At 44.0% G+C, this 26,483-nt stretch overlaps 1 protein-coding gene across 3 annotated transcripts; it reads right to left on the bottom strand.

The window, feature by feature from the left end:
• Positions 1-300: 300 nt before the first annotated feature.
• On the bottom strand, positions 301-26,483 carry LOC117250071 (protein Shroom2-like). 3 transcript variants are annotated; one of them, XM_078165809.1, is made up of 9 exons: positions 26,120-26,483; positions 14,645-14,767; positions 11,824-14,098; positions 11,008-11,057; positions 9,059-9,634; positions 6,430-6,936; positions 4,683-4,857; positions 4,311-4,583; positions 301-4,229 (listed from the first exon to the last, which is right to left on the bottom strand). In XM_078165809.1, exons 3-9 carry the CDS (start codon positions 14,020-14,022, stop codon positions 3,957-3,959), a joined length of 4,053 nt encoding a protein of 1,350 aa, XP_078021935.1. In that variant the 5' UTR covers positions 14,023-14,098; positions 14,645-14,767; positions 26,120-26,483; the 3' UTR covers positions 301-3,956. The 3 variants fall into 3 exon arrangements, with proteins under 3 accessions (XP_078021935.1, XP_078021934.1, XP_078021936.1); XM_078165808.1 differs by lacking the exon at positions 26,120-26,483 and adding an exon at positions 20,299-20,471; XM_078165810.1 differs by lacking the exon at positions 26,120-26,483 and adding an exon at positions 15,807-15,820.

Below are 26,483 nucleotides of genomic sequence, written 5' to 3'. Positions count from 1 at the left end.
TAAAAAACAATTTACTGGGTTAGTGGATAATGCTTAAAATGAAAAGTGCAGCTGAAACTGTTAATCAGTTAATAAGAATATTCATTGGCAACAAATTTCGTAATCATTTTTCATGCAAAAAATAATAATTGAAAAAAAAAAAAAACATTTCCTCAAGGCGTTCTTGAGATATCGCGTTCATAAGAATGGGACAGAATGTGTATTGATGGATGTACAGACAACCTGAACCCATATTGCCTTCAGTCACAGATGTTTCCGGCACAGAGGCATAACAACAAAAAAAACAAACAAGACAATCTCTCAGCTTTATGATTTTATTGCTTTGAAAGTTGGTGACAGAGTGCACTGCATACAGGTAGTGAGTGTGGGCCGCACACAGCACCCAGGGGTACGCCCACGTCAGTCCATGAGGTTCACAGTGGTGGGAGGCTACAGTAGGCACGTCTTCAAATAAATATAGATATATATTCATGTTCATATATGTCGAGAGTAAAGTGCTAACTTTCAGATGAACCTCCACAGCTGTGCCTCGGTGCGTTCACTCAGAGGGAAGTAGAAAAGATCCGTCAGTCAGGAGTTCGGAGGTGATGAGAGCGCTTCAGCTAAAAGCACCAAGTGTGATGAAAACCAGCAGAATAATATTGTGTAGAAAACAACAAGGAGAGTCAACATCGTCTTCTTCTAGCTTCAATTAAAGAGTTTCACTCCAATATGAAAAGTGTAAAAGTGACGTCCACCCTCAGAGAATAATAAACTACACAGAGAGGTTTGTTGTTAAAGCAGGAGAGCTAAATTATATCTGACAAGAGGAAACAAACTCTTCATTTCAGTTCATTAGAAAACAAACGTGATGTCATGAGTGAAAATAAATTACTGGGGAAACGTTTCCCCGTTCTCCATTTAAGTTTTCAAAAAGGCTACAATAAATTACTATAAAACAAAACTGATAACACACCTGATGGTGATTAATGACACGCCGGCCACACGCAGCTCGACATGCAGCTTCAACACAACAGTTCAGACACACAGATAACAAAGGGAGACTGGGAACACTAAAGAGATGAGGGAATAAACGCTGAGCAGACATTGAAACGCAACACTTTTGCTTACATCTTTTCACATGTTTAAGTTAAAGATTTAAGACTTTTTTTTGCACTCAGCAGATACTTTTCTCTCAAATGTTTGTCCCAAATCTGTGTCAGTGAGCTCTTCTCCTTTTCCAACATCCATCTGACAGGTGTGTCTGATCAGCTGCTGATTACACAGCATCATTACCTCACAGGTGTGTCGGGATGGTCACGATTAAAGGACACTCTTTTAAGCAAACTTTTAAGTTTCGTGCAGCGACACTGTGCATCATGGATCTGATAAACTAGGAGATGAAATTAAATGTGATGTCTGCAGACTGTACGATGACAGCGCCGACTGAATCACAGGCTACGATGTACTATGCAACAGCTTTGCATGCTGCAGTGCTGCTGCACAGGTTATTACTTCTCATAACTGTGAAGCCCAACATAGAGGCTCACATTAATAATATTAATACAATTATTATCACTATAAAAATCTATTTTTTTTTATTTTTTAAAAAAAGTTGACAAAATGTCAAAAAAATATTATTGACAAATATTAAAGCGTCCAAAAAAGTATAAAAAAGCTCCAAAAAATGTTGATAAAATGCTTGAAAAATATCAAATTGTCTGGAAAAAAATGTTTAAAAAATTTCCAAAAAAATGTCTGAACAAATGTTGATAAAATGTCTGAAAAACAAAAGTATAACAAAGGTTAATGAAATGTCAAATTATATTCTTAAATGGTCCAATTTTTTTTTTTAAACGTCTGAAAAAAAAGTAAAAAAAAATAATGTTCATGAAAAAATGTTAGTCCAAAAAATATCAAAAGTCCCAAAAAATGTTGATGAAATGTCCAAAAAATATTATCTGAATGTCGAAAAAAATGTTTTTATTGTGTCCAAAAAAATGTCAAAAAAGTTCCAAAAAATGTTGATAAAATGTCTGAACAATATTAGTACACTGTCCAAAAAAGTTAATAAAATGCCCAATATAATTAATAAAATTAAAACTGTGGATACAATATTCTAAAAATATGTTAATAAAATGTCCAAAACAAAAAGTTATTAAAAGGTCCAAAAATGTTAACATAATCTCAGGAATAATGTCGATAAAATGTCAGAAAACTATTATTAAATGGTCCAAAAAATATTAATAAACTGTCGAAAAATATGTTGATAAATTATCCAAAAAATATTATTGAATTGTCTGAAAAAATGTCGAAAAAATGTTGATTAAATATCCATATATATGTGTTAATAAAATGTCCTACAGTCCCACACATGTCTCTTAGCGTGTTTTGCTTCCATGTCGAGCTGCTATCTGTCTGTTTGTTTGGGTTTAGCGCCAGTGCGTCATTTCATGCTGCATTTCTATTGGTTGGTTAGTAGACGAAGGTGCTAACAGCAGTCGACCATCTTAAAGATAATGCCATGTTTCTTTCATGGTGGTCGTCTTTTTCGTCTGGGACAGCCTGAAGTCACACAGGGCTTCAATCTGACACATTTGTGACAAAAGTTTGAGAGAAATTAATCTGTCGAGAGCATAAAAAAGTCTCAGATCTTAAACTTAAACTTGTAAAAACAAAAGTGTTGTGTTTAAATTTTTGTTCAGTTTAATCGCTGCACTTCATTTTCGCATTGTCGTCTCCAGTGGGTGTGAATACAATCAGATATGATTCTAAATTAAAGTTTCATGACTACGTTTACATTCACACTAATATTAGTCTGCACGTAAACGTAGTCAGGGACCACAGGTTGGATGTTTCTGGAGAGTGAAGGCTCAGCTTGGAGTCTTTGGTGATACAAACCCCTCCAATAGTGACCAGTTTACGCTTTAGCATTGACTGTGTTTGATACTAGAAAAAGTTTCTGTGTTGAACTCAGGAACTTCACCTGCAAGTCTCTGCGAACTAAAGCAGGAGAATGAATCAGAGAACACGATATCTTCTGTACAGTATCCATTTAAACATCACAGACGTGAATTATCCATTTTCATCTGCTTATCCGAAGCCGGGTCGCAGGGCAGCAGGCTTAGCAAGGTAGCCCAGATGTCCCTCTCCTCAGCAACACTTCCCAGCTCCTCCTGGAGGACCCCGAGGTGTTCCCAGACCAGATGAGATCTATAATCCCTCCAGTGTGTTCTGGGTCTGCCCCGGGGCCTCCAATCAATCAGACGTACCCAGAACACCTCTAACAGGAGGCGCCCAGGAGGATCCTGATCAGATGCCCGAACCACCACACCTTTAGACTCAAAGGCGCAGCAGCTCTACTCTGAGCTCCTCCCCCTATCTCTAAGGCTGAGCCCAGACACCCTTTGGAGGAAACAAATTTCGGCGCTTGTATCCGCGATCTCATCCTTTCGGTCACTACCCAGAGCTCATGACCATAGGTGAGGGTTGGGGCGTAGATGGACCGGTAAGCCTAAAGCTTCGACTTCCAGCTCAGCTCCCTCTTCACCATGATGGTCCGGCGGAGTGCCCACATCACAGCAGACACCGCACCAAACCACCGATCCATCTCACGCTTCATTCTACCCTCACTCGTGAACAAGACCCCGAGATACTTGAACTCCTCAGCCTCAGATTTGACGGGAATAAGACGATGTCTCTGTGTTGTTGTCTCATTGTTGTGCAAAAATTAGGCCTCAAAGAAGCTGTCGTTTTCGAACCAATCATCAGCCTAACTGACCTAATTTAGTTCCCGAGGCTCTTCAGTTCCCAGAACTATTCGATGAAGAGCCCCATGGGAAATGTAGTTTTGCATGGAATCCTCTCAGCCATGACCTCAAACACGATTTAACGTTAATATCAAAATGCTACATGTAGCCCCCTCAAATGAAGAAACTGTCCACGACCTGGTGCCTCCATCTTGATCCCGAGCAGTATCAGAGCAGCGGCCTCTGCTCCAGCGGCAGACTGTCCACCAGGCACTTGAGCTGCTCCTCGCCCAGCTTGATCTTGTCCTCCAGCTTGCGCTGCTCGATGATGAGGGCCGACTTCATCTTCACAAAGTGGCGGTAGTCGTCCAGGCTCTCCGCGTCCAGGTGGGCCTCCATGATGCTGGAAACCAGCCGCTCCCGACGGTCCAGGTTCTCCTTCAGCTCCTTGGCGTCCTCGTGCTGCTGCATCAGCAGCTTACGCTTCTCTGTCAGGGTCCGCTGATGGAGGACGGACATCAGGGATTAATCAGTGGACAGTTTTGTTATCTGCACATCATCTGAACAGATTTAAGATGTTACCTTCTCCTCCGGCGACGCCTCGTCCTCCAGGGTGTTGAGAGCGTTCTCCACGCGGGCGAGCCGCCCCGACAGCGACAGCAGCAGGCTCACCACCTTGTCCAGGTCGCCCACAAACATGCAGAACTTGTCGAGCTGGTTGGCCTGACAGAGGCGCTGCACGGTGGCCTCCACCTCCCGGCCCAGTGCCTCGTTGTCCTCCACGTCCTCCTGCAGGCTCTGCCGCGCCTCCCGCAGCACCTCCAGCTTCTTCGCCAGGCTGGAGATCAGCTCTTGCTGCAGAGCACGAAGAAAAGGAGTAAAACACATTCAGTACAGAGCATCAGAACAAGAAGCATGTGTTACACTGTCTGTGTCTCTGAGGGTGAGTTCTACCTTTTTACTGGCGAGGTCGACGTCCAGCTCGTCCTCAGAGTCCTGCTCCTCCAGCTGCTCCTGCATGTCCTTCATCTTGATGAGGAGCTCGGCTTTGGGAGCTGATGTGTTGTAGTAGGAGGAGCTGGGGACCAGGGAGGTGGTGGCTGATACGGACAGGTCCTCCTCCTCCCTCCTGACAAGGAAACACAGATAGTGATGTGTTTTAAAATCTACCTGCAACCAGCAGATGAAAACTGCCCACACCTTAATAAACTGTAATGAGACATGTGTCCACCAGAGGGCAGCATGACTGAAGCTGAAACAGGCTGTAAAACATCAGCTCTCTCATTCTGAGCTGTTGAACAAAAACATTTGGTTTCATTTGTAAATTTAATTCATTAATGTCCTTGACTGTGCATTTATATATGTAGTTCTCATAGAGTATTAGAAAGAAGAAGGGCCACGTTGACTACATATGCAGTGAATAAACAAACAGGCAACAGAGTACACACATGTAAACAGACAAACAACAACTACTACAAGTGTGGTGTTGTGCAATGTAGTGAGACTCAGAAAGTTTGATCTCGTTCCAAAAACTTGCATTTATTTAACAACATTTAAAAAATGTTAATAATGTGTCAGAAGAAAATGTTGATTAAGTGTGCAAAAAAAGTGTTTTTTTTTTTAAAAAGTCTGGGGAAAATGCTAATAAAATGCCCAAAAAATATTAATAAAAAAATCTGAAAAAAAGGTTAAAAAATGTCCAAAATATATAAATGATGTGTCAGAAAAAATATGATAAAATGTCCAAAAAAAAAACTGTGAATAAAATGTCTAAAAGATATTAATAAAGTGTACAAAAATAAATATAAAATATCTGAAAAAAATATTTATACAATGTCCAAATAAAGTGTAATAAAGTGTCAGAAAAAAATATGATAAAATGTCCAAAAATATCAATAAAATGTCTGAAAAAAATCAATAAAATGCCTTAAGAGAAATAGTAATAAAATGTCTGAAAATAATGTGAATAAAATGTCTGAAATATATTAATAATGTGTCCAAAAGATATTTATAAAATGTCTGAAAAAAATGAATAGTGTCTGAAAAAAAATATGAAAAAAATGTTGATAAAGTGTGCAAAAAAGTGTTGTTAAATGTCTGGAATAAATGCTCATAAAATGCCCAAAAAATATGAATAAAGTTTGTGCTAAAATGTCAGAAAAAATATGAATAAAAAGTCTGAAAAAAAGGTTAAAAAATGTCCAAAATATATTTATGATGTGTCAGAAAAAATATGATAAAATGTCCAAAGATAATGTGAATAAAATGTCAGAAAGATATCAATAATGTGTCCAAACAATATTTATAAAATGACTGAAAATAATGAATCGTGTCCGAAAAAAATGAAAAAAAAAATGATGATGGAGGGTGCAAAAAAATATTAATCAAGTGTCCAAAAGAAATCAATAAAATGTCTGAAAATGTTAATACAATGTCCAAATAAAGTGTAATAAAGTGTCAGAAAAAATATGATAAAATGTCCAAAAAATATTAATGAGCTGTCTGAAGTGTACAAAAAAATGAAAAAAAAAAAAAGATGATAAAGTGTCCAAAAAATGTTGAAGTGTCTAAAATATATTAATAAAATATCTGAAAAACATTTAAACAAATGCAGTTTGTATTTTCTGATTAAGCAAATGTTATTTAGCGAGAGTTTAGCTTCAAACTGCTGCTCCACACCTGTACCTATAAACTGACCCACCTGTCCAGGCTCCTGGGGGAAGAGGTGGGGAGTCTGGAGCCAGACGAGGCCCTCCTGCGCTGAAGCGCCCCCTCCAGGATCTGCTCCTCTGTGGGGAAGAGTCCCTCCATCAGGTCCATGGTGGTCATCCTGCCGCTCTGGTCCAAGATGTCCACCAGCGTCTTGTCTTTCCCCATGATGTCTCTGGCCAGCTCCTCTCTCTTGGCGTCCTCCTCTGAGTGTCGAGCCTCGGATGAACTCGACTCAGGGACTGACTCCTGGAGCTGATCCTGAGCGGCCTGGCGGGTGTAGGCGCTGAACAGGGATGAGACCGGCCGCTCCGAGGTGCTCAGGGAGGGGATGTTGGCCGGCGGCTGGAAGGCGCTGCAGGTGTCGCTGCTGCTCTGAAGCAGGTAGGTCCTGCCCTGTCGCTCCAGGCTGCTCTCAGCATGGACGATCCTCACAGGGACTTTCCTCACCGGACTGCTCACGTCCATCTCAGCTGACGAATTCAGATCATTGTCTGACCTGGACAGGAAACAGATTTTACAATTAAAGCCTGAAGTTAATCTTTTATAACTGATATCAGTCTTACTGAGGGGACTGAGGATGCATGGCATCAGCATCAGGTCACAGTGACCTTTGAACACCAAATTCTAATCAGTTCACTCTTGACTCAAGATGGACGTTTCTGCCAAATTTGAGGAAATTCCTTCAAGGTGCTCTTGAGATATCGCATTCCCAGTGACCTTTGACCACCAAAATAGAATTACTTCATCGTTGAGTACAGGTGGACGTTTGTGCCGAATCTGAAGAAATTGCCTTGACATGTCCTTGACGTATAATGTTCACAAGAATGAGTGGGACACAAATTCACGGTAACCTTGACCTCTGACAACAAAATCGTAACCGGTTTGTGCCAAATTTGAAGAGATTCCCTTGAGATATCACATTCATAAGAATAAGATAGACAAGGTCACACTGACCTTTGACCACCTAAACCTAATCTGTTTTACTTGGCTCAAAGTGGACGTTTGTGCCAAATCTAAAGAAATTCCCCCAAGGCCCTCTAGAGATATTGCATTGATGAGAATGAGACAGACAGGGTAACATTGACCTTGACCTTCAACTGCCAAATTGTATTAATTAAATTCTTGACTCAAGGTGGTTGTTTGTGCCAAATGTGAGGAAATTCCCTCAAGGCTGTCTTGAGCTATCGCATCCCTGAGAAATGAAATGGACGCAAGGTCACAGTGACTTTTACTTTGACAACCAAATTGTAACCAGTTCATCATTAAGTCCAAGTCGATGTTTGTGCCACATTTAAAGAAATTCCTTCAAAGCCTTCATGACATATCACATTCATAAGAATCAGATAGACAAGGTCACACTGACCTTGACTTTTATCCACCAAATCCTAATTAGTTTTACTCAGCTCAAAATGGACGTTTGTGCCAAATGTGAAAACATTCTCTCAAAGTATTCTTGAAATATCGCATGTCCATTTTATCTCATTAGATAACTGTATGAAGTTTTGTCATAATTAGTGCATGAATTCTTGAGTTGTGGCCAAAAACATATTTTGTGAGGTCACACTGACTTTGACCTTTGACCACTACCTAATCAGTTTTACTCAGCTCAAAGTGGACATTTGTGCCAAATTCAAAATCATATTCTTGAAATATCGCATGTCCATTTTATCTCATTAGATAACTGTATGAAGTTTTGTCATAATTAATGCATGAATTCTTGAGTTGTAGCCAAAAACATATTTTGTGAGGTCACACTGACCTTGACCTTTGACCGTCGACCACAAAAGGTGTTCACGAGAATGAGACAGACGAGGTCAGAGTGACCTTGACTTTGGTCACCAAAACCTAATCAGTTCATCGTTGAGTCCAGGTGGACATTTGTGCTGAATTTGAAGAAATTCCCTCAAGGCCTTTTTGAGACATTGCATTAACAAGAAGAAGTCGAACGTCAGGTCACAGTGACCTTGACCTTCGACTGCCAAAACCTCATCTGTTGGCTTAAAGTGGACGTTTGTGCCAAATTTGAAAGAAGCACCTTAAGGTGTGTTTTCACAAGAATGAGACAGACAGACTGAAAATATGATGCCTCTGGTTGAGTCATAAAAAGATGCGTTCACTCAAAGTAAATCAGGTTTGGATAAAAACATTTTGTTGTCTCGACTTTACATCTAAACAAACATCCATCCTGAGAATGACTCAAAGACGCTGGAAACATTTTTAATAAACGTCAGAGCTGCAGTTTCTAATTACAGGACGGGTCGTAAAGTAGAGCAGCGATGGAAAACAAAGCAGCCGTGTGGCTTCAGCTAAATTACAGCCTCCAGTCTGATTCGCCTCGGGCTGCGGAGGAACTGTACGACAGGCACAATCAGACTGTGATCGTTCTCTGTGTGGACACATGTTACTCTACAGGCTTCTTCATCATCTTCCTCCTCTTCAGTTAACTCCTCTTAGTGCTGTTTGAGTTCAGTCCCATCACACGTGTTATTTACAGAATGAGAATGAACCTGTTATTGTTTTGTTTACTGCCTGACTCCACTTGTTTACCCTAAGCCTCCCCTGCTGGAACAGAAAGACTTTATGTAACGAGGGTCGCCGAGGAGACCTAAGCTGCTTACCTGAGCGTCAACTCATCCTGCACGATCACCACCGGCGGCTTGTCGGTCAGTCTCAGCGGTGCAAACTGTGGCGAGGGAGACCGCGCTCCATCTGCGGGTAGAGTCAGAGATGGTGTCAAGGAGGGCGGCTGCTCCCTCTCCACCTCGCCGTCTACACCTCCTCTGCTCATATCTGCTGTGGACGTCCCGCCGAGGTGAGGGGAGCTGGCCGGGGCGGGGCCGGCGGAGGAGTTCTGGGCAGCGGCGTGGTGCTGGGTGTCAGAGCTGCAGCTGGACAGAGGCTGGTGCGCTGCCTGGGCGCCAGCGAGGAATTCCTGGGAGGAGGATGTGGTTTCTGGGCCTAAATGGGGCCTGGGCGGCGGCGGCAGGAGGCCCTGGGTTTGTGGACGCTGGAAGCCGGGGTTGGGGCTGAGGCTGCGAGGGCCTGAGCAGTGTGTAGTGTGAGAGGGATTGGCAGCGTCTGGTTTGGGCCTGTGGTCAGCGAGGCCTGGGACCAGGCCCTCGTTTCTGGGGACTGACGGGGCCGGCTGTGGGCTGTGGTCGGGCTGGTAGCGCTGCCTGCTCTCTGTTTTTCCTCTGGAGGTCAAAGCAAAGACAAACGACATCAGTACCTGAGGGGAAAGACTCATTTTATCTTCTGTACAAACAATTCCAACAACTAGAAGAAGAAGTTTGTGCTTTTTCCTTCTTTCGACACATCTTTCAAAGACGTTCAGTATACTGACATCTCTGAAAATGTGTTAAAGTAAAGTCTGTTGACACTCAGGCACTTGTGGATGCGTTCCATGCGTACTGTGTATTTTTCAGTGGTACTGGTTAGAAATTGGGCATCGACTCAAACTCCATCAAGACAGCATGAATTACCAGTAGTTTCCTGGCTGGTTAAACCACAGCTCTGTGTAGAAAACAAGGCTGTGACTCCAGTGGTAGTAGTGTGGACTCTAGGTGTAAGCACATGGGCGGATCATAAGACAATGGGCCCCTGGGCACAGACATGCAAAAGGCCCCACCACCTCTCCTACACAGGAGCAAGACACGCAGACTGTGTGCTGGTTTTGTGTCCCTTTGTTCTCATTTGTTTCTCTTTGTGGTCATTTTCAGTCTCGTCCTGGTCAGCGGGGGGCCCCCCGACACTTTAGGCCCCTGGTAGGCCTGTTCAGTAATCCATGCATGTGTAAACGTAGCATCAGTGAGCTGTTTTAAAACAATGTGTGGTCGAAGCCTCGGAGGCTTTAGAGGGGTGTTACCTGCTCACAGTGAGTGTGTGTTACAGTTCAGGAAACCTGAGCCACGAGTGTGAAAACCAGACACAGAGGTCAGGTAACACCTGAGCAGAGACAGAGACGGGGCGGGTCTGACTTTATCTAAAAATATGTTTTTATTACACCAATATTTGCGTTATTATCATGTATACTATATAGTGTCAGGTTTGCTGACACTCGTGGTCGAACGTCGTATTTCCTGACAGGTGTTTATGTCACACAAAGGAGCAAACCCTGTGGATTCATTTCACCGTTTAGCCAAGGAAGCGATCGTGTACGCAACAGATAAGTGTTCATTACCAAAAGCAGCTCAAGCATCAAATGATACAGTCTCCACCCGCCGTAAATCACCTGTAAGTGCGCAGCCACTTTTGTAAATGTGGGTGTAGTTGACGACAGGAATCCAGAGTCGCCTCAACGTGAGCTGCGACAGCTGGAGATAAAGTTGGGAGGAGAGCTAGTGTGACGGAAAATGATATTTCTCTTTCACCTCGGGAAACTGAGATGCGTTCTGTCTCCGTCCTGAAATCTCACCACTCACATACATTTCACATTTATATGAAACTTTGTGTGCTTTTCTTCTTGGTGAATGTTCCAGAGACGGACAGGAAGTGCAGTGATCAGCACTGCTATTGAGCTTGTTGGATATATATATATATATATATATATATATATATAAAATCTCACCTGTAAGTGCTCTGCTGGCTGTGAGGGTCTCTCCATGCTGAAGGAATGTTCTGCAAAACAAAGGTAAAGGGCTTCTTAGCCTCATACTGCAAATCCAGTTATGAGCTCATAGACTAAAACATCCATCATTACTAAGCATCTCATGTTAGTAGAACAGACTCACTTGGTCATCTGCCTCTTTAACTCTTTGAACAACAGAAATGATCCGCCAGTGCCTACATCAGTATTTTTGCTTATTGTGATGTCACTTCCTGGAGTATCTTGAAAAGCTTCACATCCCTACAATCTGTACAACCTGAGCTAAAAGGTTATGTCGTCAATAAACCATAACAAGTGATAAATGTATTGGAATTGCGTCATTAAAAAAAAAACAAAGATCGGACATGTTTTTTCCCCTTGGGTTTTGGCAACAAAAGCATGTGTTGGTCCGCCCGCCCCACTCGGACTTTCGCCACCTTAACTTTGGTCCTTGTCTGGCTGCATTTCCCCCTGACACCGCCAGGTGCTGTTAAACTATAACGGCAACCGGCTGCGTATCATGCTGACGTTAAAGAACGCCTTTTTTCATTGGTTTCTGACGCCCTAAGTCACTGCCCAATTACCGGATTTCAACAACTTCAGAGTGGGACCGTGGTCAAAAACACCATGTTTGCACGATGATGTTTGTAAGGGAAGATAACGTAAGGAAACTTTCTGCTGCATAAAGAATGAATGCTCTAGCTATTATGGACTTTATTCTAGAGCTATTTAAATAGGATCATGCAAACGATCTCTTAAAGGGTTAAAAATAGACTCGTCTGCATCAGGGTTAATCACCTGTGTATAGAAGTCTGCAGAGGGGGAAGATCGGGACCTCTCATGGATGCACACAGCCTTCTCCTCGGCATCTGCGTCCAAGATGTTCTCTGCTGAATGATACCTCCCTTGCGTCTTGGCCTCTGATGACTTCTTCTGTTTGTTCCACGTGGCCTGGTACTCAGCGAAGGTCCCAAGCCTCTGCTGCTCTAGTAGGACCTGCTTATGTCCGGGACTGAGGTGTTTGGGGTCTGCAGAGGGGTGAACTCCCTCTGGCTCTCCAGAGGGAGTTCTCTCTTTGGGTTTCTCACCAAGGTCTGCGTTCAAGTTTGTACCCTGACTGGACTTCAGCACAGGCCTGGAAAATGCCGGTTTGGCCTCAAAGAACTTTCTGCGCTCTCCGAAAGACCCGGTCTGAGGTTCTCCCTCCACTCCCACTTTGTCTATCTTGTCAGGCTCTGAGAAGGAGTGCATCCTTTTGGCCAGGGGGAAGCGCTTACGTCCTCTGATGCGTCCATTGGAGGTTTTAACTACCGGCACCTCTGGTCCAAGAGGCTCAAGGTCTCGTCTTTGGAAGGAGGTGGCCTGAAGGACCCTTGCCTGCGCCTCTTTGAGGTGGTCCTTGTAGGTGCTGGAGAAAGAGACACCAGAGGAAGTTTTTGTAGATCTCCACTCCTCGGCCTCCTCGTCCTCGGCTTCGCATGTCAGGGTTGCAGCGCTGCGGCTCTTTTGCAGCTGGGCTCGCTTCTGCTGGATCTCATTGCGGAGAGTGGTGGCGTAACGGTCACTGCGGCGGTTAGATTTTCCCCCACTGGCGGCCATGGTGTCACTGGCATCCTGGGTGGTCATAGCTGCTGGTTGCCTCACAGCCAGACTCCTACTCTCCTGGGCCAGGGAGTGGAGAAGTGGGGTTTTCAGACGGGATATTCGGTGATCATCTTGTGGCACCCATGGGTCTTGGTGCCTTATGGCCTTATGATCATTACTCTGATGTGTTGGGAAGTGACTTTTTAGGTCATTAGCGTGTCCTTCACCTCTCTTTGCAGCATCTTCCAGGCCTCGAACACAAACTTCAGAGGTTTGGTGGTCATAATGTAAACCATTCCCCAGCTGGGAATGGCCACTGCGCTCCTTATCTTCACTATAAGGCAGCTGGGACTGAGGTAGAGAGTATTTTGCCTTCACGTTTGTCTTAAGGGAACTTGGGAAGCCTGGTTCATTGCTGTTTACCCAGTGAGGTTTCTCTGTGTCCCCCCTCAGACCCTCTGCTTTGCCCTGCCTGGCCTGGAGGTCAGCATTCTGAACCGTATGCTTCCCTGCCAAAGCGTAGTATCTGTTGTGCCCTCCATTCTCCGGATTAGCAGCAGAGCTTGCAACAGATGCTGTAGAGTGCCGGACCTGTTTGCGGCCGAAGCCGTTTGTGGGCAGATCCTGGAGGCTGCGGTAGTAGCTTCCTACACTCTGAATCTTGGTTGGAGGAGCTGTCCTGGTCTGCAGGTAGAGGGGGCTTTCGTCACTGTACTGCCTCTGGTGGGCAGGTAGTTTGGTGTAATGAGGCTGTCTGACATCATTGCTGGACAAGGAGAAGAGTTTGTTGGGGTGCAGCTGGTTGTGGTTGTGGTCAGCTGCCATGTTGGGATGGAGGAAGTCTTTGGTGGGCAAGGGGTTGAAGCTACGTCTGGCCTCTGAGGTTTTCTCCTGATGAGATCTGAGGCCATTCTGGTTATTTTCTGTAAGCTTTTCAACTGATCTGCCATGGCTCTTTGCTGGACCACCAGGCCCTTCAGAGTAAGGGAACACCTTTGTGGCAGCAAAGCTGTCACTGCGCAGGGGAGGGGGTGGGGGAGGAGGAGACTGGGACTTCTTCTTCTCTGGTACCTGCCACACTGGGCTGATACTGGGCCTCCCTGCAACGGAGACCCGAGAGGCAGGTTGCTCATCCCAGCTCCCGTTCCCCAGCATCGGCTGCAGGTACCTGGGCCTCTCTGCCTGCTGAGGCCCTTCACTCTGGGGGCCCTTGAAGAAAATGTTTTCAGCGCTGGTTCCCTTCCTATCAGATGTGCTGAGGTCATGACCAGGAGGGCTGGTGCTGGTGAAACAGCTGAACCCAGAGTCTCTTTTGCCTCCTGGTCCACAGTGTGGCTCGGCACTGCTGATGTATTTGGTCGGGGAGAGATGACCTGGTGAGAAGGGATGCGAGGGACGCTCCAGTCTCTCCATGTTGTTCGCTGAGGTGAACTGGCTGGTTAGCTGACGCTGGGTGCTCTGGTCCTCTTGATTTGATGAGTCTTTGGGCCTGGTGTGTAACATCAGAAAAAAAAGTTGACTTTGATAGATTGAATTAAGTCACAAAGCTACCTTTATTACTTTACACTTGAGACCACCAAATTCAAATCAGTTCATGCCTGAGTCCAAGCTGATGTTTGTGCCAAATGTGAAGAAATTCCCTCAAGGTGATCTTGAAATGCCACATTTGCAATAAAGGGATGGACGAGGTCACATCGACCTTGACCTTGGACCACCAAATTCTGATCAGTTCATCCTTGACTCAAAGTGGACGTTTGTGCCAAATTTGAGGAAAGTCCCTCAATGAGTTTTTGTTATGTTATGGGAACAATTACCTTTGACCACCAAAATCTAATCAGTTCATCCTTGAGTCCAGGTGGACTCAAGGATGAACTCTTTCCCTCAAGGTGATTTTGAGAAATTGCAGTAACAAGAATGGGAAAAAACGATGGACAACCCAAAAACATAATGCCGCCAGCCACGGCTGTCGCTAACGTGGAGGCATGTCAATATTTTCTGCCCCAGGAGAAGCACAAAGAGAACCTAGAAAGCTCACCTCGCTTCATGCTTTGGCCGCCAGACTGGTGCTGGGGCGGCCTCTCGCCTGGCGCGCTCGGACTCCTCTTCTGTCAGCTTGGAGGAGTGCCAGGAATGTGGCCGTGAGCCTGGATCATTCTTTCTGCAAAGCAGAGAGGCAAACAAGCACTTTACACAGGGGAGTATTTCATATTTCAGAGTGCAATGGTTAAACATTTTTTCAGGCATTTGGCACCCTCATCATTTTCCTCCAGGAGCCCACTGTGCACTCTATCACTCAGGGATGAGGTGTTTCCCCCTTTGATGGCATATGATGCCCGAAATCTAAGTCCAGCAGCAAAGTTGCTGCACTTGTTACCACTCCTCTAATATCAGTTCAGACTGGGAAGGTTGGAGCATGGGTTGCCTGGTACTGCAGCAGTGTTCTTATCTATTTAACGACCTGTGTGATTGATTGATTGAAACACAAGTTGTGAGCATCCTGACGACACAAAAGGAGGCCTTTAGCCCACACAAGAGAAATCACCAGAGCAGCGGATGGTATATTTGCAATGTCTGTCAACGCTTGTCACGTCTGTTTACATAAACACCACTGACAACTATGTCATGGTCTTGAAGGGTTGTCCCATTTCATAGAGGAAGATTTAAACCACTACCCCTTGTGACTCTGTTCCAAGGAGAAAGGTTGCACTTGAAAATGAGGGGTAGGGGTAAAAAAAAATAGAAATGGGATTGAGCCTAAATGTTCCAACAAACAAAAGCCCCGTTTCCACCAAACCCTTTCAGTCCAGTCCCTTTGGAACCAGCAGTAAGCCTTCAGACATGGTACCTAGACCCTTGGTGTGTTCAGACAGTCCTCTTAAATGTGGGCGGGGTTGTTGTCACTCACTGCTCCGTCCAGCACTCGCTGTATTTCCTCATCAGCGGTGACACAGATGGAAGTCTGCACCTGGTTTATCGTCCACAGAACGAGGCTGCACGCCCACATTTTCACAACAAAACAGAACAGGCTGCAGTGAGAGTCTGGCGTATGGAGAGAGACTGTCCGAAGGGTTACGTTTGGTTCCAGAGGTACTATACCGAAAGTGTTTGGTGGAAACGGGGCTTTGTTAGAACCCTAGAAAGCTAAACTGATAACATTACTATACTACGCGCTCTACTTAAACCAAATGAGCACATACCCTTTGAAGCGGTTTTTCCTGGAGAGCATGTTGGAAAAGAAAAGAATTATTCACACAACATATTCAACAGATTAAACCAGAGATAGTCTACTTCATGACATGTACATACGACAGACCAACTGATAGCTATGAGGAGGCCGAACGTCACTGGGCTGGGTACAACTTAAGGACTAGCACCACACAAAATACAAAGGAAGGAGCAGAGAACACAACGTACACACACGACGACCAAACTACCATCAAACACAATGGCTGGCCGATGGTACCTCATAGAGCTCCGCAAAATCTTGGTGAGAAAGCTCCTCGCCACGTGAACCTCGGTTTCTGACGGCATTGTGCGTGGTGACACAACATCAACCATCTTAGCTCTGATAGGCAGCGAGTGAAGGAAGCAGGAAAAGAGACATAGAATATTATCAAATACAGTCTTTCTTCTTTCTGAAGCAGAACAAGGTGAGACGAGCCACCGCTCTGCGCTGCGTCACAGTTGGACTAATGATGTCTGAGATTTCATGTAATTACAGCTGCCTGTGCCCAAGGAAACATCACACGACCCTCTCTTATTGTGGAGGGCTTGGACAACAGGAGCAGGGGACAGACCTGTCACAGCCATATGGCCCAGACGGAGATTAGCTGCTTAGCTTTTAGAAAACTTAGACGGATGTGATTCACAGGTCGCCCCCTGACCACCATGACCTCCCTTTAGATTCAAGTTTTACTGTGCCGCTAACAAGGACAGAATATGCTCTGACATTTGTGGAGGTTGTTTCCCAAGTTCAAACGTCAGAGCGATGTGAAATATCTCATCCCGATGAGACTTCAGCGGTGATGACTGAAACCTTAACCCTGCCAGGTCACGATGGAGATGCTGCATTCTTTCAGCGAAGGAATGCAGGGAGAGATACCTTCGCTTCAAGTGGGACATCTGTGTCAACCATCTCATCCCAGGAGTCTGAGAGTCTCCCTGCAGTGGAATAAAGAGTGTGTGGCGCCTTCTTTCGAACAATACTTCATCTCTGATTTCTTTACTGACGCTGGATTGTTGCGTATAATCCCACCAGGGACACAAGAGGTGACTCATCCTGTCAACACGTTGTTTTACTCTTAGTTTGGATAATTACAAGAAGCAATGGGAAAGAAAGGAAAGAAAGGAAAGGTCAAAGTCTTCCAATACAACCGGTGTTTGCTGAGGAATTTTCTCTGGAGATTAATAATCCATTTAAATCTGACTAAATATTTATTCAGGACCGGAATTAATTGGACGCTCATTGTTAAGTCCAAGTGGACATTTGTGCCAAATCTGAATGCGGAAATGCGACAGTTGGGGTCACAGTGACCTTTGACCCTTTAATTTTATTCAGTTAATGCTTCACTCAAAGTGGACGTTGGTGACAAATTTGTGGAAACTCCCTTAAGGCCTTCTTAAGATATCGCATTCATGAGAATGAGACGAACACAAGGTTGCAGAAACCTTTAACCCATTGCCACCAAATTCTAATCAGTTCATTGTTAAGTCCAAGTGGACGTTTGTGCCAAATCTGAATACGGAAATGCGACGGTTGGGGTCACAGTGACCTTTGACCCTTTAGTTAATGCTTCAGTCAAAGTGGACATTGGTGACAAATTTGTGGAAACTCCTTTAAGGCCTTTTTGGATAAAAATAATCACTTAAAAACCAAAGGCTGCTAAAGTCTGAGTCTCTAGTCGAGAGCAGAGGTTTGTTTTTCCATCTCCAGCTGACTGAGCATCAGTTTTCTAAACCAAAGCAGAGAATCTACACATCTCTTCTTCTTCTGTTTATTCCACACAAACCAAACTGTTCCTCTGACTTCAACGCCCCCCCCCCCCGCTCCATGTGACGCACAGTGTTGCCTCAAAACCAACTGCTGCACAATGGAAATGCAAATGTCACTGTTTCTAAAGCGCAGAGGGCCTATTGTCAGGGGACACAGCTGCTCTGTCACACATATTCCACCGCTCACTGCCTGGATATACGAGCCCGACCGAGGCCGAGGTCATTCAGGAAGGAAACACACAACATGAAACTGAAACACAGCTGACCCACTTGGCCACAAGTACGTCTGTCATCAGGAGAATCTGAACACTTTGTGTTTAAATCTGAACTTCACCAACAGTGATTTTTGCTCTGCACTCCGCGAACACACAGGAGAGATTACATCAGCTGTGTCACACAATATTAGCTTGCTTCACCTCAACTGTGGCTATCTTTTGGTAGCTTGAGGCTGTTTTCCAGCTGCTTTCATGGCTCCAAATGTGGGTGTTTTTTTAGGACCCACTGGCTGGATTTCCAGAGTTTTTTAGGCACTAGACCTGAGCGGTTTTAAGGAAACCCTCGTTTTTCCAGCAGCTTTTTAGGCCCCAAACATGGGTGTTTCCTAACAACCTGTGGGTGTTTTTTCAGCAGCTTTTTAGAAACTAAATAAGGTGTTTTATAGGGACACATTCCTGTTCTTGCAGCAGCTTTTAAGGCTCCAATCATGGGTGTTTTTAGGGACCCACTGCTGTTTGTTCTGCTGCTTTTTAGGCCCCAAACATGGATGTTTTCTAATTACCCGTACCTGTTTTTGCAGCAGCTTTTAAGGCCCCAAATGTGGCTGTTATTTATGGACACATTCCTGTTTTTCCAGCAGCTTTTTAGGCCCAAAACATGTGTGTTTCCTAACAAGCTATGGGTGTTTTTCCAGCAGATTTTTAGAAACTAAATAAGGTTTTCTATAGGGACACATTCCTGTTTTTGCAACAGCTTTTAAGGCTCCAATCATGGCTGTTTTTAGCAACTCGTGACTGTTTTTCCAGCTGCTTCTATGGCACCAAATATGAATGTTACTTTTCCAGCGGATTTTTAGAAACTAAATAAGGTGTTTTATAGGGACACATTCCTGTTTTTGCAGCTGCTTTTATGGCACTACACATGGGTTTTCTATAGAGACCCATGGCTGTTTTTTTCAGCGGCTTTTAAGGTTCCAAACATGGATATTTTCTAATGATCCGTACCTGTTTTTGCAGCAGCTTTTTAGTCACCAAATGTGGGTGTTTCCTAACGACCTGCGAGTATTTTTCGAGCAGCTTTTAACAAACTAAATAAGGTGTCTTCTATGGCACCAAATGTGAATGTTTCTATAGGGATCCATTGCTGTTTTTGCAGCAGCTTGTCAGGCCCCAAACATGTTTCCTAACAACCTGTGGGTGTTTTTCCAGCAGATGTTTAGAAACTAAATAAGGTGTTTTATAGGGACACATTCCTGTTTTTCCAGTGGATTTTTAGGCTCCAATCATGGGTGTTTTTAGCAACTCATGCCTGTTTTTCCAGCTGCTTTTATGGCACTACAGGTGGTTTTTTTATAGGGACCCATTGCTGTTTTTGCAGCAAGTTTTATGGCTTCAAACATGGCTGGTTTTGCAACTAATTTTATGGCACCAAAGGTGGGTGGTTTTTAGGGACCCATGGATATTTTTCCAGCAGCTTTTTGGGGCACCAAACGTGGGTGTTTTTTGTGGGTGCAGTAGCTGTTTTTCCAGCAGGTTTTTAGGCCCCAAACATGGGTGTTTCCTAACAACCTTTTTAGAAACTAAATAAGGTCAAGGACACATTCCTGTTTTTCCAGTAGATTTTTAGGCTCCAATCATGGGTGTTTTTAGCAACTCATGCCATGTTTCTCCAGCTGCTTTTATGGCACAAAATGTGGATGTTGTTTTAGGGATCCGTGGCTGTTTTTTTTTAGCAGCCGTTTAGGCCCCAAATGCAGGTTTTTGGGTGTTTTGTGCCAACCTGTTGCTGTTTTCCCGCCAATTTTAAGGCACCAATTTTGGGTGTTATTTTAGCAACTTGTGGCTGTTTTTCCAGCAGGTTTTTAGGCCATAAACGTAGGTGCTTTTTAGTGACCCATTGCTGTTTTTTCTGCTGCTTTTTAGCCACAAGGGTGTTTTTTAGGGAGCTGTCACTATTTTTCCACGATCCTTTCCTTACCATAACCAAGTGATGTTTGTGCCTAAACCTAATCAAATATTAACCAGGACATTGTTGCAATGTGAAGTTTGAAAGTATCCGCTACATAACAGTGTGCATCAACATATTTTCAGGTAAAATTAATCTTCAAAGATTCGGATAAAAAATTCCGAGCGATTAAGTGATTCATGAAGCAACAAAGTCACGCATACTCTATAATAACAGCTTCTCAAATGTGCAAGATTTGTTGCTTTAACTGTTTGTTTTCATTTTAAACTGATTATCTGAGTTTTGAACTAATGGTCGAACAAAGGAAGACATTTAAAGGTATCACGTTGGGTTAGGGGAACTTGTTCTGGGCATTTTTCGGACTAAATGATTAATTAATGAATAAAAAACTGCCACTGTAGTGAGAATATTTCAGCCTGTGAGTATTAATACTTGAAGAAGACGTACACAGTGTAAACCAGCTGCTTGCGTGTCTCTTAATAGAATGAATCGAAATGAGAAAACATGGTGACTTACCAGCTACCTCCAACTGTTTAAAGTTTGTGTGTAAATTCAAAGAGGACGCCTCCACCTCACTCTGCACCAGCCGACTCTTTCCAAAAAATGCAGGTCAGAAAGAAAGACGCGCTCTGACGCTACAGCTCCCTCTGGTCTCACAGAGACGAGCGCTGAGGAATCTGGGAGCTCCATGACAGAAGATCTGCCTCCTCCTCCTCCTCCTCCCAGTATGAACACAAACACACTCCACCTTGTGCTGCGGAGGAGATTTCCTCAGGGATTATAAAGGGGGATTTGAGTTGAGGGGGAGGAGTCATTGTCCTGCGCGGCGTCCTTGCTGTGATCTAGTGTTTGGGCTCTAAGTTGCTGCCTGCAGAGCCGCCGGGGCTGCTGGGAAAGTAAAATGAACGGGACTGGAAAACAACAACAGCTCCCAGTTTGTTACACGGTACACAGATAAAAGATTCGGGTCAAAAGTGCAGCACGACCATTTTCTGCTGCCAGAGACCAGTGTGCCTGGAAACAAGGCTGGACTGTTGGAGACAGCTGTGATGTAGCGAGTCATCACCGTGTTTCCAGCTGATTTATAGTCCCCAGATGTGAGTGTTTTTAGGGACGTGTTGCTGCAGGGATGGTGCCATGAAAAGTGTTTGATTTCTACTGAGTCATCGCTGCGTTTCCTGCCAGATAATTTTTTTTTTACCAAGATATCGTTACTTTTCCTTCCAGTATAGTGCCACGAAAAGCACTTGTTTCTACCGAGACATTGCTGCGTTTCCTACAGTGCCACAAAAAGCACTTGGATTTTCCTGAGACATCCTGCTGGCATAGCCGCATGAAAAGCGGTTGTTTTTTATACATCAATCGCTGTGTTTTCCGCTGTGATAGTGGCAGGAAAAGTGGTTGTTTTTTGGCGAGACATTGCTGCGTTTCCTGTCAGGATAGTCCCACAAAAAACGTTTCTTTTTACCCATGACATCACTGCCAGGACAGAAGCATGAAAAGCGGTTGTCTTTAACTGAGACATCGATGCATTTCCAAGAAAGCGGCATGAAAAGCAGTTGTTTGTTACTGAGACATTGCTGTGTTTCCTGCCAGGATAGTGCCACAAAAAATCTTTCTTTTTACCCAACACATCACTGTGTTTCCTGCTGGAATTGTGGCATGAAAAGCAGTTGTTTTTGGGCGACACATTGCAGCATTTCCTGCCAGGACAGAAGCATGAAAAGCCGTTGTCTTTGACTGAGACATCGATGCGTTTCCTGCCAGAGGAGCAGCATGAAAAGCAACTGTTTGTTACGAAGACATTACAGCATTTCCAAGAAAGCAGCATGAAAAGCAGTTGTTTGTTACTGAGATATTGCTGCGTTTCCTGCCTGGAAAATGCCACAAAAAACGTTTCTTTTTACCCAACACGTCACTGTGTTTCCTGCTGGAATTATGGCATGAAAAGCAGTTGTTTTGTACGAACACATTGTTGCATTTCCTGCTGTGATAGTGGCATGAAAAGCAGTTTTTTTTTTTACAGATCGATCGCTGGGTTTCCTGTCAGGATAGTGCCACAAAAAACGTTTCTTTTTACCCAACACGTCACTGTGTTTCCTGCTGGCATAGCCGCATGAAAAGCAGTTGTTTCTTACAGATCGAAGGCTCTGTTTTCCTGCTATGATAGTGGCACGAAAAGCGGTTGTTCCTACCGAGACATTGCTGCGTTTCCTATAGTGCCACAAAAAGCAACTGGATTTTGCTGAGACATCCCTGTGTTTCCTGCTGGCATAGCCGCATGAAAAGCAGTTGTTTTTTACAGAGACATTGCTGCGTTTCCTGCCAGGACAGAAGCACGAAAAGCGTTTGTCTTTAACTGAGACATCGATGGATTTCCTGCCAAGGGGAGCGGCATGAAAAGCAGTTATTTTTTACAGATCAATGGCTGTGTTTCCTGCCAGGATAGTGACATGAAAATCTGTGTCTCTTACTTAGATATCACTGTGTTTCCTGCTGGCATAGCTGCATGAAAAGCAGTTGTTTGTTACTGAGATATTTTTGCATTTGCTGCTGGAATAGCAGCATGAAAAGCGGTTGTTTTTTACAGATCGAACGCTCTGTTTTCCGGCAGGATAGTGACATGAAAATCTGTGTCTCTTACTTAGACATCGCTGTGTTTCCCTCTGAGATACTGCCACAAATGTGGCTGTTTCTACCGAGACATTGCTGCGTTTCCTATAGTGCCACAAAAAGCAACTGGATTTTGCTGAGACATCCCTGTGTTTCCTGCTGGCATAGCCGCATGAAAAGCAGTTGTTTTTTACAGATCGAACGCTCTGTTTTCTGGCAGGATAGTGGCATGAAAAGCAGTTGTTTGTTACTGAGATATTGTTGCATTTCCTGCTGGCATAGCTGCATGAAAAGCGGTTGTTTGTTACTGAGATATTGTTGCATTTCCTGCTGGCATAGCTGCATGAAAAGCGGTTGTTTCTACTGAGACATTGCTGCGTTTCCGGCCAGGATAGTGCCACAAAAAGCAATTATTTTGTACAAACACATTAATGTGGTTCCTGCCCACACAGTTGTTTTCTTAAACAAGATACTGCTGCATTTCCAGGAGGGATTGTGCCCCGAAAACTTGGCATTTTCAGCCGAAACATGAACCTTTCCAGCAATAACCAAGTCGTTTTTGTGCCTAAACATAATCACAAATCACACAGTGTTGCTGAAATATGAAGTTTTGAGGTTTATGTGCAGAAATGCGCTCGTTTTTCACTGAGTCATCGCGGCGTTTACTGCTGGCATAGCAGCATGAAATGCTTTTCCTTATCGAGACACTGCTGTGTTTCCAGCAGGTATTTCAAGCCGAAACATTATTATTTTCTAACCTAAACATAAGTTCACCAGCTAACATTTGGTACGCTGGGAATCTTTGGTCACTGAGAGTTGACTCAACAATCTGCCCGTATCAAAGTGTGCTGCCAGTTTGGTTCCGACTAAAAAAAAGGTGCTGATCTTGGTCTCAGGAGGAAAAACAGAGAGAGGATATTAAAGTTTTAACTTCCTTTAAAGTCGGACTTTGCAGCCAAATCTCAACCTCGATGTCTCAGTGTCTGTTTCAGAGATCTGATGTCACATTTTGTCTTCTCACACTTGGTTCAGGAGCCACAGTTACTGGTTTGGCCCTGTTATCAGCCTGGTATCTGATCCTTCTGTTCTCCGCACATTCCATCACGACTCCACGTTTCACAATCCTGTTTTTCTGCTGAAGATCGACTTCAGTGTCCTTGTCAGGAAACACAGCGCAGACAGGAATGTTTGGCGCGGGCCCACGTCTGTTTTGAGAGATACCAGCCAACGTCAGGCCGACAGGGGAGGAGGAGGGAGGCCGGCACGGAGAGGTGAAACTCCTCCGCCAGGGAGGAGATGCTGCTGACTGTTTAAATATAAATCATGTGTGTTTGAAGAGGAGTCACTGAGTCAAGGCGTGACTTCACTCCTCCGTTAACTGACTTTAAATCACCTTAAATGTTCACTGAGGAACTCTCAACAACGCAAACAAACCACCGTCCTGCAGAACACAAGTGATGTCAGCACCAAACTCAGATGGGAGAAACCCAACCAGCAGCAGCAGCTGAGGGGCCGACGTGACCCTGCCGAGCTCCAAACACGAGCACACAATAGAAAGTGCCGGCGTCATCACAGCTGGGCTTATCGGTGCGTCACCGCTGCACCGGCGACAAAAAACACCCCGAGAGGAGGAGAGGAAAATGTGTCACACCTAAGGCCTCACAAATTCATACTTAAGACGACTAAGTGACTTTAGAGACCTGGGGCCAGTTGCATAAAACACCTTAAGTTAAAAGTCCTTGTTAAGGTTTCCTCGAAATAAAGTAAGTCTTAAGTCTTCTTCTTAAGGTTTCCGTAAAGTATTTCTGGTTTTCTCCTTGTCTTAGTCTTATACTTAAGGAATCCTTAGACCACTGCACAAAAGACCTTATGTTAAAAGTCCTTGTTAAGGTTCCCTCAAAATAAAATAAGTCCTCTTCTTAAGGTTTCCTTCAAGTGTTCACTTAAGTATTTATGGTATTCTCCTTGTCTTGGTCTTATACTTAAGGAATCCTTAGACCGTTGCACAAAACACCTTAAGTTACAAGTCCTTGTTAAGGTTCCCTCGAAATAAAATAAGTCCTCTTCTTAAGGTTTCCTTAAAGTGTTCACTTAAGTATTTATGGTATTCTCCTTGTCTTGGTCTTATACTTAAGGAATCCTTAGACCACTGCACAAAAGACCTTAAGTTACAAGTCCTTGTTAAGGTTCCCTCAAAATAAAATAAGTCCTCTTCTTAAGGTTTCCTTAAAGTGTTCACTTAAGTATTTATGGTATTCTCCTTGTCTTGGTCTTATACTTAAGGAATCCTTAGACCACTGCACAAAAGACCTTAAGTTACAAGTCCTTGTTAAGGTTCCCTCAAAATAAAATAAGTCCACTTCTTAAGGTTTCCTTAAAGTGTTCACTTAAGTATTTATGGTATTCTCCTTGTCTTGGTCTTATACTTAAGGAATCCTTAGACCACGGCACAAAAGACCTTAAGTTACAAGTCCTTGTTAAGGTTCCCTCAAAATAAAATAAGTCCTCTTCTTAAGGTTTCCTTAAAGTGTTCACTTAAGTATTTATGGTATTCTCCTTGTCTTGGTCTTATACTTAAGGAATCCTTAGACCACTGCACAAAACACCTTAAGTTACAAGTCCTTGTTAAGGTTCCCTCAAAATAAAATAAGTCCTCTTCTTAAGGTTTCCTTAAAGTGTTCACTTAAGTATTTATGGTATTCTCCTTGTCTTGGTCTTATACTTAAGGAATCCTTAGACCACTGCACAAAAGACCTTAAGTTACAAGTCCTTGTTAAGGTTCCCTCAAAATAAAATAAGTCCACTTCTTAAGGTTTCCTTAAAGTGTTCACTTAAGTATTTATGGTATTCTCCTTGTCTTGGTCTTATACTTAAGGAATCCTTAGACCACGGCACAAAAGACCTTAGCAACCAAAGCAAGGTAAAGGTTAAAAAAAACAAACGTAAGGTCCCTCTGACTCTGTCTTAACTGCAACATGACCAAGTTTATGGTGATGAATGAAAAACTAAGACTAAAACCCCTCAGCTAAGGGGAAATTAATCCTTAAGTGTCATAGTTAAGGAGAAAATTGATTTTTGTGGTGATGATGTGATCTAAGGGCAGATTTTAAGATTTTTAAAGGGTTTCTCAGGATTGTGACACAGCAACAATATTCAAAAAATGCTTATTTTCCCATTAAAAGCTGCTTTAACTTTAAGGGGAAAAATCTTGCACATATATCTCATGACTCAAAGTGAGTTTTGATGCCTTTTTGAGTCTAGATGCCAAAAACAATGAAGATTTAAGACATTTAAAATAATTCTCTTCATGCTTTCTCGCCTATGAATCTTTGTTCTCGGGCACAAATGTCGGTCATGCATCTTAAAAACTTAACAAAGGGTTAAATAACACTTGTTGCTTGTGGACGCTGACATGAATCACTGCGGGAACCTGTGACAAAGCATCTCCAAAGACTTCACTTTACCTGCTCTAACGTCCGCACATCCACGCTCAGGCTCCAGAAACTCCTCAGGACTTGAACAACAGTGTCTTTGCACATTTACAGCTCGTCCTTTATGAAACATAAAGTGTCTCTGAACCTGTGTGAGTCATCCTGATGAAGGAAACCTGCCGTTATCTCAGACTCTCCTGATCTAATCCCACCGGTCAGGACACCAAATGATTGAATCAGAGGTAAAGAGAGGAAGACAGACAGAGGAAGAGGAGGAGGGAAACAGGAAGTACCTGAGAGTGTAAATCTTCTCTTGTCTCCTCTACAAGTCAAACATGTCCAGAGCGAGGCAGCAGCAGCAGCAGGAGCGCCCACTCTGTCTCCAAAGCCCCTGCAAACAATGAGCTCTGCTGATACGGCCTATCCCACTAAGCACTGTGGACTCACCTAGGCAACATGGGCCGTACCACTCCTCCTGCAAACAGGGGAGGGCGCCTGAGCTGAGGCAACTCTGAAGGCGACTCAGCGACCTCTCAGAGCTGCTGTTCAGTTGTCCTCTCTCAGCGGGACCCTGGTGTTCGCTCTGTGGAGCCCTCAGACGAACAGTCCCCCAGCAGCAGCAGCAGCAGGTCGCTGAAACACACGGTGCGCTCCACC

The sequence above is a fragment of the Epinephelus lanceolatus genome, chromosome 24, assembly GCF_041903045.1.
Source record: "Epinephelus lanceolatus isolate andai-2023 chromosome 24, ASM4190304v1, whole genome shotgun sequence".
NCBI lineage: Eukaryota > Metazoa > Chordata > Actinopteri > Perciformes > Serranidae > Epinephelus > Epinephelus lanceolatus.
This window is presented reverse-complemented; position numbering and strand designations above follow the sequence as displayed.

Excerpts from the sequence above, each read along its gene's own strand:
- LOC117250071 (XM_078165809.1), bottom strand. The coding sequence starts at position 14,022 with ATGGAGAGACTGGAGCGTCCCTCGCATCCCTTCTCACCAGGTCATCTC. Across the intron at positions 9,635-11,007 it reads AGCCAGCAGAGCACTTACAG|AGGAAAAACAGAGAGCAGGC; the intron begins GTGAGATTTTAT and ends TTTGACCTCCAG. Across the intron at positions 4,584-4,682 it reads TCGACCTCGCCAGTAAAAAG|CAAGAGCTGATCTCCAGCCT; the intron begins GTAGAACTCACC and ends CGTGCTCTGCAG.